Genomic DNA, 13,218 nt, shown 5'->3' on the forward strand with positions numbered 1-13,218 from the left:
GGGATAAGTTGGGCTGAGGAATGAGCACATAAATAAAGGAAAGAGTGCTATAGAAATGTACAGTTATGGATCTGAAACCTAAAGGTAGATATAATCTTAATTGAATTTGATTTGTTCATTCACTGTAAATCAGTGTTCCATACATGCATGGAGACACAAAGACTTGAACAAAATAATGTCTCCTGTACCTTATTCTGAGCAGTGCCACTGAGGATTTATTAGTTTAATTAAATATACGATAAATAGAATAAAAACCTGATTTATACAATCAAGATAATTGAAATCCTCAAAGGAAAAGACAGCAAACAATTTGTGTTTTCTTCCAGGTGATCAAAGTCTGGGACCTTGACACAGGAAAACTGGTGTTTGAATTCAGTGGAGCTCATGGTGATTCTGCCATTTGCTGCATGGCTTTTGATGACAGTGGAAGGAGGTGAGTGAGGGGTTAGCAGTTTGCGGAGCTGTGTCTCGTGTTGATTCTTTCAGTTTAGTAAGACATGGAAGCACAAAAGTAACATTTTCATTCTGTAGACTGATTACAGGAGGAAGAGATGGATGTGTAAAGATCTGGAATCATAACAATGGCCACTGCTTAAAAATACTGAAGAAAGGTAAATTATGGTAATAATTGTGGTTTCAAAATGATATATTTGTGTCAAATAGTCACAGAGCGATACAGCATGGATACAGGCCTTTGGCCCAACCAGTTCATACTGAACATGGTGCCCATCCAGCCAGTCTGAGTTCAGCTCATATTCCTCCAAGCCCCATTCTTCTAAGTATCCATCCAAGTGATTTTTAAATTATGTTACTGTGCCTGCTTTAGTCACTTCCTTTGGCAACTATCCCTTTTAAATCCTTCCCCTTTCATCCTAAACCTATGCCTAGTTTTCAACTCCCAATCCAGCAATAAAAAGCATATTACTGCCTATCTTATTTATCTGGCCTGTTATTGCTACACTTTTTAAAACATAGGTCACTCTGCAGTCCTTGAGAAATTCACCTGTGGCCAGACATCAAGCAAAAATCTCCTTGAGGACCTCCACAACTTCTTCTCTAACTTCCTACAATTGCACCAGGCCAGGACCTGAGAATCAGAGCTGGGAACTCTCATTAGCCAGGGTCCCTTAAATCTGCCCAGTTCACCCTTCACCTTAGCAAGCTCATCCTCTCCTGGAGCTTGATGTCACACTCTTCAAAGCCTTCCATTTGCCATTCATTCATTTCCCTTCGATCAGACTGATCTAATCTACCTCTACTAGATTCTGCCTAATTTCCACAAAACTAGCTCTCCTCCAATTTAGTACCCTAATGTGTGGATCTGTCCTATCATTTTTCCATCACTATATATTAAAAAATATAATTATGGTCACTAGAGCTAAACAGCTCCCTGACTAATACTTGCCCTGCTTTGTTCCCGAAAAGGAGGTCTCATATTACAGCCCTTTAAATAGGGCCCTCTATGTATTATGTCCGGAAACTCTTCTGGACAGATTTCACAAGTTCCACCTAGTCCAGGTCTATAATACTCTGGGTAGCCCAACCAACTCTGGGGAAATTAAAACCTGCCTATTATCTTCACAACTATACAGGCCTGTTTCTCAAGTTCCCACTAACTACTGGGGTGAGGTCTATCTATAATAAAGCCCACCAGAGTGACCCTCCCATTCTTGTTTCTGAGCTCTACTTGTATGGCATCACTTGCAGAACCTCCAAGAATGTTGTCCTAAGCCACAGCTATTACATCCTCCCTTGGCAAAAAGGCTACACACCCTCCTCACATACCTGTGTCTCTCTCATGTCTGTAGCATCTGTATCCTGGAATTATAGTGCCACCAGTTCTGCCCTTCTCTCAGATATATTTCTATTATGACTTTAACATCCCAGTCTCCAGAAGGAATCCATGCTCCAGTGTCTCCACCTTACCTGTTAAGCGCCATGCGCTGAAATAAATGCAGCTGAACTGAGAATTCTTCTCCCTCCCTGAAATGTTCCCTTGGCTGTCCTGGTTACTAAAGTTGCTCTCGCTGCCTATTGCATTATTCCACGACTTGCTCCAGCTTAGTCCTACCCACCCTTCCCAAACTAGTTTGAACCCTCTTAAATTCTGTAGGTTAAAACAAATTCCTCCACACTACCAAGAAGCAGTCTCTGGCAGTGCAATGTTAGACTGGACTCCTTCTGACTGCAGCAACAATATTCAATGGAACTAATATAAAAGGTCAGGAATCTGGAACTTGTATGTCAACTACTACTTTATTCAATGCTACCCTTGGTAGTCCACTCTACAGATGGGACCTGTGGCTTAGGCTTGGGTACCAAGCCAATTAATCATAGTTACAGAGCATTACAGCACCAAAACAGGGCCTTCAGCCCATCTAGTCCATACTTAAGTTTTATCTCCATATACCTATTAAGTGTATACACAACTCTCATTTATGTTGTCTTCAGTCAGTAACCAGGCTTGTATGTAATGGAATGTGTTTTTGTGTGCAGCAGCAGTGTAGACAGAGAGTATACAATTAGCATATCGTATGCCATGGCGGTAATTACATATCATTGGCAGTGAACATTCATCTTCTGGTAAGGTTTCATTGTTGAAGTTCATCTCATTGGAGTTTTGGTTTAAAGCCCCTTCCAATTCACAGCTGCCTCTTTTCCTGTAATTCTTTTTATAATTGCATTTGCTCTTTTCCAAATGTCATATTATTTTCTTCCTTTCACAACGCAGCGTCTCGTTTTTAATTTATATTTTGCACAGTGTGTTCTTTCCAAGAAACGTAGTGTGCAAAATGTAGCTTGCATATTGCTGCATATTAAGCAGGAAGACATCTGGAATATGGGGTCAGTGCTGAAGTAACTTTGCTTCCTGTTGACCAGGGAGAAATTTTCTTACAGAGATGGGCCCTTGAGTGAGTACTCTCTTTTTTTTCAGACGTCAGAAGTCAATTCAAAGTTCAAAGTAAATTGTTATCAAAGTTTGTACATGTCACCATATTACTACACTAAGATTCATTTTCTTGCATGCATTCACTATGGAACAATAAATACAATAGAATCAATGAAAAATTCAGAAGTCCCTGATATTACCGAGCTGAGATGGCTTCAATCTGACTTCACATTCAATCATATAAAAGAATTTCCATAGGCAGAAATAATACATTTTTAAAATATGCAGTGCTAAATATTATACATAGACATTGATGTAATTAAAAGAGAAGTTAAAATTTGTTTCAAAACAAAATATGACTTGCTATATGTTTAGCCAATCTATTAGAGTTTTTCGAGGAAGTTACCAGGAAAGTGGATGAAGGGAAGGCAGTGGATGCTGTATACATGGACTTCAGTAAGGCCTTTGACAAGGTCCCGCATGGGAGGTTAGTTAGGAAGATTCAGTCGCTAGGCATACATGGTGAGGTAGTAAATTGGATTAGGCATTGGCTCAATGGGAGAAGTCAGAGAGTGGTAGTGGAAGATTGCTTCTCTGAATGGAGGCCTGTGACTAGTGGTGTGCCACAGGGATCAGTGCTGGGTCCATTGTTATTTGTCATCTATATCAATGGTCTGGATGATAATGTGATAAATTGGATCAGCAAATTTGCTGATGATACAAAGATTGGAGGTGTAGTGGACAGTGAGGAAGGTTTTCAAAGCTTGCAGAGGGATTTGGATGAGCTGGAAAAATGGGCTGAGAAATGGCAGATGGCGTTTAATGCAGACAAGTGTGAGGTATTGCACTTTGGAAGGACAAACCAAGGTAGAACATACAAAGTAAATGGTAGGACACTGAGGAGTGCAGTAGAACAGAGGGATCTGGGAATACAGCTACATAATTCCCTAAAAGTGGTGTCACAGGTAGATAGGGTCATAAAGAGAGCTTTTGGTACATTGGCCTTTATAAATCAAAGTTTTGAGTGTAAGAGTTGGAATGTTATGGTGAGGTTGTAAAAGACATTGGTGAGGCCGAATTTGGAGTATTGTGTGCAGTTTTGGTCACCTAATTACAGGAGGGATTTTAATAAGGTTGAAAGAGTGCAGAGAAGGTTTACAAGGATGTTGCCGGGACTTGAGAAACTGAGTTACAGAGAAAGGTTGAGTAGATTAGGACTTTATTCCCTGGAGCGTAGAAGAATGAGGGGAGACTTGATAGAGGTGTATAAAATTATGATGGGTATAGATAGAGTGAATGCAAGCAGGCTTTTTCCACTGAGGCTAGGGGAGAAAAAAACCCAGAGGGCATGGGTTAAGGGTGAAGGGGGGAAAGTTTAAAGCAAACATTTGGGGGGGGGGGTTTCTTCACACAGAGAGCGGTGGGAGTGTGGAATGAGCTGCCAGATGAAGTGGTAAATCCAGGCTCACTTTTAACATTTAAGAAAAACTTGGACAGGTACTTGGATGAGAGGTGTATGGAGGGATATGGCCCAGGTGCAGGTCAGTGGGACAAGGCAGAAAAATGGTTCCGCACAGCCAAGAAGGGCCAAAGGGCCTGTTTCTGTGCTGTAATGTTCTATGGTTCTATATTACATGTATTTAGAAATTCTCATGAAAGAAAATGACGATAAGCATATATAGCACTGCTGTTTCTAAAATTCTTTTTAAGGGGAACTAAAACTACACTAATTTATTTTGAGTTTGAGTCACCTTTAACATTCCGTGGTTTGAGTTATGGTAGTTGTTGTGTTCCTCCTTAACAGAGCACAGTGTGTTCATTTTGCCAGTTTACCGACGATGGATGAAATAACTATGCTTTGAAGTTCTTAAAGTTTCTGTATATAATGTTGTATTGTGTATTAATCTTTTTTTTTATCTACATGCATTTCCTTTCAGCTTTTCCTTGTGCTTGTACTCACATTTATTAAAGGAAATAGCCTCCATAAATTTGTTCTCATTAGCCGAAGGGTGAAAGGGCACTTACTTTAGCAAGTAATGTGCTCCTTCCTAGAAAGCATTATAGGGCTATTAAAACAAAAACTTCATACCACCTTAGACAGTTAATACCCTAGGCAGTTCACCTGATCAACCTTTCTAGTTATCCGCCACCCACCCTCCCTTCATCTGTTACCTCACTCACTGCACTGAAATCACTTTAACCCATTTTTATAAGGCTGTTTACATTGCAAATACAGGCTGGTGTTTATGAATATATACACAGTTTATTCCATATCCAAGCTTCTAACTTTATAAAATTCTTTGATTTTTATAATGTTGTTTTATTGTATTAATTATATAATTATTATTATTTATAATTGTAGGATATTTTTGTTGAATGTAGCCCCAACACACCACAGCAAAATCCTAATTCATGTAAATGTGTATGGTGAATAAAGTTTATCCTTGATCCTATGACTTTGTTCATATCTTTGCATAGAATTTGTAAACTAGTGAGAACTATTATCAGTGTCTAATTGTCTTTTACCTAAAGACCAATCTTCATTTTCTGTAAGATGTTGACCAATTGATTTTTAAGCTTATAGATTTAAGAAACTAATATGGATTATTAGAAAAATTGTACATAATTGGAATAAAAATAAGGTATATTTTTACTAATTAATTAGTCTAATTTTGAAGAAAAAATTGCAAGTGGACTCTACATCGTAAAGTGATATTCACTTGGAGCAAAAGTATATCACTTTTTTGACAAAGGTAATCTATTCTTGTTGCAGAGAGCAGATGTGATGAAATCTGTGACTGTATCTATGTGGAGATGCACAAGAATAAGTAAGCATGAAGTATTTAACATTGTCTTTAGTTTCCCTCACCTGAATTTCTTTCCGCCCATCTCTAAATGTACTTGTCTCTTTGGTATCACTGTCTCTCCAGCTTCATTTTTAATTTGTCATTGGATTATTTAAATATTTTCCCTCATTTGACTTGACAAAGAGTGACGGGAAGCCAGCTGCTATAAGATTTGATCTTGTGTAGTGTCAGTTATTCAACCTAACACCAAAGCAATTCGGTACAATTAGAACATTTGCCATCTCAATGGAAATACTAAAACAATAATTATTGCAAGTAAAATGGGTATTAAGCCATAGAACACACAAAATGCTGGAAGAATTCAACAGGTCAGGCAGCATCTTTTGGAGAGAAGTATGTAGAATCGGCTCAGTTTATTAGGCTACACAACCTATTTCAATGATGGCTAGAAAAACCATGTGTTCCATTATGTTTATCAAGATTGGCATTTCTGTATGTATCTCCCCCAACTGCCAGAACACTGCAAGACCCTTCTGCTCATCAATGCTCCTATGCATCATGCCACTTTCTCTATACTTGCCTTCTAAAATTACCATTGCATAGTGCAACACCTCACATCTGTCTGAATTAAACTCCATCTGCCATTACTTTGCCCATATTTCCTACTGGTTGATGTCCTGTTGTATCCTTTGGCAACCTTTCTCACTATCCACAACTCTGCCAAAGTTTGTATTGTATGCAGACTTATTAATCACCCCTCTCCTACATCCTAGTTCAAATCATTAATGTATAACTCAAACAACAGAGGTTTCAGTTTTGTTCCCTGTGGAACACCATTGGTCACAGACCTCCAGTCAGAATTACACCCACCACCACTACCATTTGTCACCTTTGGCCAATTGTGTATCCAATCTACAAAGTCATCATCAATCCCACATGCCTTAATCTTCAGATCAGCCTACCATGAAGAACCTTATTGGTATGGAGTTTAGTAAACTATTTGACCCGTATCCACTGCTCTATCCACATCAAACATCTGTATCACCTCCTCAGAAAATTTAGTCAAAGTTGTAAAGCGTACAAAGTCATGCTGACTATCCCTAATAGATCCAGCTTTTCCAGGTGTGAACAAATCCTATCCCTAAGAGTCTGCCCCAGAGTTCCAGAGACTCTACAGATGATATTGAGTCAACATGAGGAAGTCTGCAGATGCTGGAAATTCAAACAACACTCACAAAATGCTGGTGGAACACAGCAGGCCAGGCAGCATCTATAGGGAGAAGCACTGTCGACGTTTTGGGCCGAGACCCTTCGTCAGGACCAACTGAAAGGAAAGATACTAAGAGATTTGAAAGTAGGAGGGGGAGGGGAAAATGTGAAATGATAGGAGAAAACCCGAGGGGGTGGGATGAAGCTGAGAGCCAGAAAGGTGATTGGCAAAAGGGATACAGAGCTGGAGAAGGGAAAGGAACATGGGACAGGAGGCCTAGGGAGAAAGGAGGGGGGAGCAGCAGAGGGAGATGGAGAACAGCAGAGTGATGGGCAGAGAGAGAGAAAAGAACAAACAACTAAATATGTCAGGGATGGGGTAAGAAGGGGAGGAGGGGCATTAACGGAAGTTAGAGAAGTCAATGTTCATGCCATCAGGTTGGAGGCTACCCAGCCGGTATATAAGGTGTTGTTCCTCCAACCTGAGTGTGGCTTCATCTTTAAAGTAGAGGAGGCCATGGATAGACATATCAGAATGGGAATGGGACGTGGAATTAAAATGTGTGGCCACTGGGAGATCCTTGCTTTCTCTAGCGGACAGAGCGTAGGTGTTCAGCGAAACGGTCTCACCAATATATAAAAGGCCACACTGGGAGCACCAGACGCAGTATACCACACCAGCCGACTCACAGGTGAAGTGTCGCCTCACCTGGAAGGACTGTCTGGGGCCCTGAATGGTGGTGAGGGAGGAAGTGTAAGGGCAGGTGTAGCACTTGTTCCGTTTACAAGGATAAGTGCCAGGAGGGAGATCGGTGGGAAGGAATGGGGGGGACAAGTGGACAAGGGAGTCGCGTAGGGAGCGATCCCTGCGGAAAGCAGAAAGTGGGGGGGGGGGGGGGGGGGGAAGATGTGCTTGGTAGTGGGATCCCGTTGGAGGTGGTGGAAGTTACGGAGAATTATACATCGGACCTGGAGGCTGGTGGGGTGGTAGGTGAGGACAAGTGGGGTGGCGGGCGGATGGAGTGAGGGCAGATGTGCAGGAAATGGGAGAGATGTGTTTGAGAGCAGAGTTGATGATGGAAGAAGGGAAGCCCCTTTGTTTAAAAAAGGAAGACATCTCCTTCGTCCTGGAATGAAAAGCCTCATCCTGAGAGCAGATGCGGTGGAGACGGAGGAATTGTAAGAAGGGGATAGCATTTTTGCAAGAGACAGGGTGAGAAGAGGAATAGGTCCAGGTAGCTGTGAGAGTCTGTAGGCTTATAGTAGATATCAGTAGATAAGCTGTCTCCAGAGATGGAGACAGAAAGATCAAGAAAGGGGAGGGAGGTGTCGGAAATGGACCAGGTAAATTTGAGGGCAGGATGAAAGTTGGAGGCAAAGTTAATGAAGTCAACTTTTGACTTCATTAACTTGACTCAACAATTGAGTCAAGTTTGTTGTGATAGCAGTAAACCACCAATTTCCTGATTTATTCTACACCATAGGAACAGGTTGAAAGACCCCTATAGATTGGCCAAACTAAGAGCAATTGCCATTGTCCTCACAAAACCCGGAACAACGAAGTTCCTGATCTGTCATTGCCTTCTTTTACCAGGCAAAGGGAAATGTGCTATATTCATAGTTGATCTATACCACTAATTCTACACCCTTTTAAACTAGTATTCCTCTCTGAGATCCAGTCTAAAACTACCCAAGAACTGAAACAACTGGAGTAACCTACTCTGCAATTAAATAAAATTCTGGCTGATCCAACTTGTTGTCTGTCAATCTATATCTACGCAGCTTGTGGGTCGGAAAAATCATGACCTTTTTTGAAAGAAGTTCTTCCCTATGCCTTAAATGGGCATCCATTATCCTGAAATATGCTCCTAGTTACAGATACCCCTCCAGGAGAAACCCATCCTCCACATCCACCCAGTCAACCCCCCTTAAAATTTAGTGTGTATCAATATGGTCACTTCTCAGTCTTTTAAACTCTATTGGATATAAGCCCTATATCTCAAACTTATTTTATGTTTGAATATGTTCATCCCAGGAAAAACTATTTGCAGTGTTCCCACCAGTATCTGTAAAGTTGCAACAAAAATTCCCTGTTTTGATACTCCATATCCCTTATAATTAAGGCCAACATTTAATTTGCCTTCTTAATTATTTGTATCTGCATATATGCTAACTTTTTGTGTTTCCTAAGTGAGGACCCCAGATCACATTGTCATTTTCAAGTCTCAGTGATTTGGCTGTTCTCTCTTCCTTGCAAAGTGACTAACTTCATATTTCCCCCATCACACTCCACTGCCAATTTTTTTTACCCTTTTCTCCAAGCTACCCATCTAATATTGATTGCTACTCTGAAAATGACGTGTATTCTGGGCTTTTTGTTGGTTAGTCACTCTCTGCTCTATTGCTGGATATTGCTTACAGCCTTGTGGGGTCTTCTGCAGTCACCTTTCATGTTCTTCAGCTTTTCAGTGGTATCTATGATCTTTGTACCAAGAGGCTGCATGCCATCATAGAGATGTGTCATCCTAGTATCAAGTCTGTGACTGTAGAAACACCCGTATGAGCTGTTAATCTAATCCCTTTGCTGACTTTTGTGCCAGTTCAGTGTCTTTCTGTGATACCTTGTTATTTGTCATTTGTGCTATTTATTTATTTATATTAACATAGTAACTTATATTAATTTTTAATGTCTTGCTCTGCAAAACAACAAATTTTATGACACATATCAGTGAGCTTGATTCTATGTAGCAAAGTTCTCAGCACTCTAAGTAAGAAAGTTCCTATAACATCTGTGCTTATTTCTTTTAAATTTACTACACTCAACATTGGCTTTCTAGACAGAAAACTATTTTGTATTTTCATTCTGTCAAACTGTTTCAGATTTTAAAAATATCTAATACTTATTTCATAAACTTTCTCTATGTTAATCGATGACCGCTATATCCTCGCAATGTTTTAGGCTTCCTGTTTCTTTTATTTTCTATTGTTAGCTCACTAACTCAGTTACTTTAATGACAACTAAGCAACAATCTGAGAGTTCACTATCTAACCAACCCATCCAGGTATCTCTTTGATCAGTGAACTGGAATCAGCTTTGTGCTTTTAAGTTGTATTGTGTGCTCTCAGTCACGTACTTCTTGAATTTCTTTTTAGTTATGTGCTTGCTGTTGGATGGGATAGAAGAATAAATATATACTGTGTAAGTATGTTGCTTTAAGGAAGTTTGTAATATAAAGTAATGAGGTCACTATGTGTTGTATCATCCAAATGGATATTTTGGTGTCCATGGCGACATGACTTCACCTTGGGAATCCAGAAGTCACAGAAGCTCCTGAGTATCTGAAACAATTACAACGTATAAACGAATTCATTGACACACTGAATCTCTGATTGAGAACACCTGGGCATGGAAGCAGCTAATTTACTTTCCAAAAGGGAAGAACAGCATTGCGTAGAGGCCAATAGCTGTGGGCGAGCTCATTACATAATATGACATCATAATTATGTGCATTACAACCACCCGTAGCTGGAGCTTGTGACGAGTCCGTGCCTAACAACGTAGCTATGAGCGGAGCAGCCAGGTTTATGAAATCAAGCTTTGTCGTTCAGTGCCATACTGAGCAATCTAGAACATCAAAGTAAACCAAAACCGGAGCACAGCCTAAAATACAGAGCACACTGAGAATGGGGATTAGGATCAGAGCAACTCACTTAGATGATTGAGTTCTTCTGCATTGATCTTTGTGCTTTATTGGTCACAGGGACTAGCAGTTATGACACTGGGCTACTAGTCAGAGTGAGAGAGACAGGGACGTGCAGGCAGCCTCTTGGCGCCATGTGGAAACAATGTTCGAGCTGCATGTATGTTGAATATGCAAGGTCTTTTAAAGCAAAATAATGCACTGGATATAAATGCACATTTGAGTTCATCTTAGCAGGACACCAGAACAAAATGATGCCAAATGCCTGTTTTGGAAGCTTGGTTCTTTTAACTGGCTTCAGGGTCATTTGTGGCTCAGGAGATGTTCCACAAAACAAAACAAAAACAAGAATTACAGAAACAATGAAGAAAGAGTAGAAAATGTTCAGGGATGAAATAAAACACTTAAGGAAGAAAATATATTATTCTGGCCTCTAAGACTGTCAAATCTCAGTGCCCTTCGAATGTCCTTCTCACTGGAGAAGTTGGAGATGTATTATGATTCTCAGTATATGAAAGTGCCATTTGTTAACTTTGGAACAGGAAATTTTTGGATGAAATTGTCAGTTACTACATGGGGGCAATTAAAGAGGTGTCAAAGCATTAAAAAACTGGTGAATTTTTAGATAGAACGTTGTGAAATAAATTTGTTCATGGGCTGTGCAATAGCCAGGTTCATTCAAAGCTACTGAGCATTGCTGTGTTAGTAAAAATAGCTGCCAGATATACAAAAGGGTTTCACTTGGGCTAACTCCAGCTGCAGTTGTGGCTCGCAGTCAGAAGGTGAAGTCAAAGCCCTCATACCTGAAACAATCCAACTCCTCGATACAAAGTCCTGCTTAGCTTGCACTGGTGGATACCCACTAAGTACACTTAAGAAAGCAAGGTTATTTGTTTGTGAGATAAACAGCCCTATTAGGTAAGTTTAAAAACAAAGTGGCAAGTCAAGGCTATATTAAAGGAAACGATTCACAACCAGTGAACTCTGCGTTTGTGTATATTGCACTGAAGAGGCTGTAGTTGAAAGTGAGCTTTGAATTTACAGCATTGATAGAATAGGTGGAGATTGTTGCCCGGACTGAATCCAAGTAAAATTTAACAAGGAAGTGGAATGTTAGACAAGGGAAGTCATGACAATAGAGCCATTTACTCCACCAATGAAATGGGTATTTACTTTATAACTTAAAGTATAGCATTGATCATAAAAGGGGGGGGGGGGAAGGATGGGGTATTTTGCAAAAGTTACTTACCTAGGCTATTCTGACAGCATCTCCCAAACCTACCACCATGAAGGGTAGGGGCAGCACCTACCACGATTGCCATTACTTCTATGTTCCTCTGCAAGCTGAAGAACATTTTGATGTGGAAGTAGATCACTGTTGCTTCGCCATCCTGTAACGCTACCTAACAGCACTCTGGGATCTCCTTCAGTAGCAAGTTCTGGAAAGCTGTTCGTCCCCTTCTCAAGGGCAGTTGGAGACGAACAATGAAAGCTGATATTGACAATGGCCACCGGATGTCCGTGATACACAGTTCCAGCTGAATTCAGGGGATAGAAGCAGGAAGTGCTGGCTGATTAGTTTTTCCTTTACTTAACCCCTCTGCAAAATTTGAGCTTAATTGGTAATGCTAACAGTAATGAGGTTGAAGTGAAGAGAAGGGAAGTCAGTTGGCATTAGGAGTTTGAGTAGAGTTTAACCACCAGCATTGGGTAGTTGAGCACAATGGCTTGTCTCTATGTCACAGGCCACACCATGCCTTCACTAGGACCTGGTGAGACCCATAAACTCAGTGGTGATTGGAAATTTAGCCTGGTACTTTTGGGACACTGAATTCAGTAGTCACAGCATACTCTTTTCTATCTTCCCTTTACCATTCTGAATGTTAGTACACCAAACTTGTGTAAATTTTGGTTATGTAAATGTACTTTTAAAACTGGGTAAATGGTTATTCTCTTTCTCATATGGTCCAGGATTCATTTGATGACCTTCATCATGTTCAGCCTCCTCAGCCATACTGGCAAGATGATCTGGTAAGGAACACTACTTGGTGCTTCCTTCGCTCTGCAATGTGCCTGTACTGTCCACGTATTGTAGTATTTTCATTCAGGATTTCTCTGCTGTCTTCAAATGGATTTGTTCACTGGTCTTTGTGCAACCTCTCATAGTGTCCTGTACCTAAGGAATGCTGTATATCCTAAGGAAATGCATACATTATAAAGAAAAAAAAACAAAAAAGCCCCCTGCTAATGTTGTGAATGAAAAAAAACACAACATTATCCCCCTCCGTTGTGTGGGTCATGGCAAACACCATGATTACACACGTGAATCCCGTAGCGATCGATCCGAAGTTCCCCCAGCTCCCCCGTAACATAAAAAAAGTATATATAAGATAAGACAAAATAATAGCACTACTCTCGATTAATATTTCTCAAATTTTTACCTTTCTCCCCCTGTATCATATAATTAAAAGTATATTTAAATATTCTTCTATCCTTAATGTCCATCAACTCACTTCAGTGTCCCCGTCTTCATCTTTAATCTGTTTCACTTTTAAATCTTACTGTGTCTAGTGAATATTTGGGAGTTCTTGTGCAAACTCCTCTGCATCCC

The 13,218-nt window shown here is 40.3% G+C and overlaps 1 protein-coding gene across 1 annotated transcript in view; it reads left to right on the top strand.

Annotated features, from left to right (window-relative positions):
• Positions 1 to 13,218, top strand: part of wdr95 (WD40 repeat domain 95) — a 105,434-nt gene that overhangs the window by 67,400 nt on the left and 24,816 nt on the right. Inside the window, exons 15-19 of the mRNA XM_073041931.1 lie at positions 327 to 433; positions 532 to 611; positions 5,664 to 5,718; positions 10,060 to 10,105; positions 12,579 to 12,638. Of these exons, the coding sequence (XP_072898032.1) occupies positions 327 to 433; positions 532 to 611; positions 5,664 to 5,718; positions 10,060 to 10,105; positions 12,579 to 12,638 (348 nt within the window). The remainder of the gene's footprint in view (positions 1 to 326; positions 434 to 531; positions 612 to 5,663; positions 5,719 to 10,059; positions 10,106 to 12,578; positions 12,639 to 13,218) is intronic.

This window comes from Hemitrygon akajei, chromosome 4 (assembly GCF_048418815.1).
Source record: "Hemitrygon akajei chromosome 4, sHemAka1.3, whole genome shotgun sequence".
NCBI classification, from domain to species: domain Eukaryota; kingdom Metazoa; phylum Chordata; class Chondrichthyes; order Myliobatiformes; family Dasyatidae; genus Hemitrygon; species Hemitrygon akajei.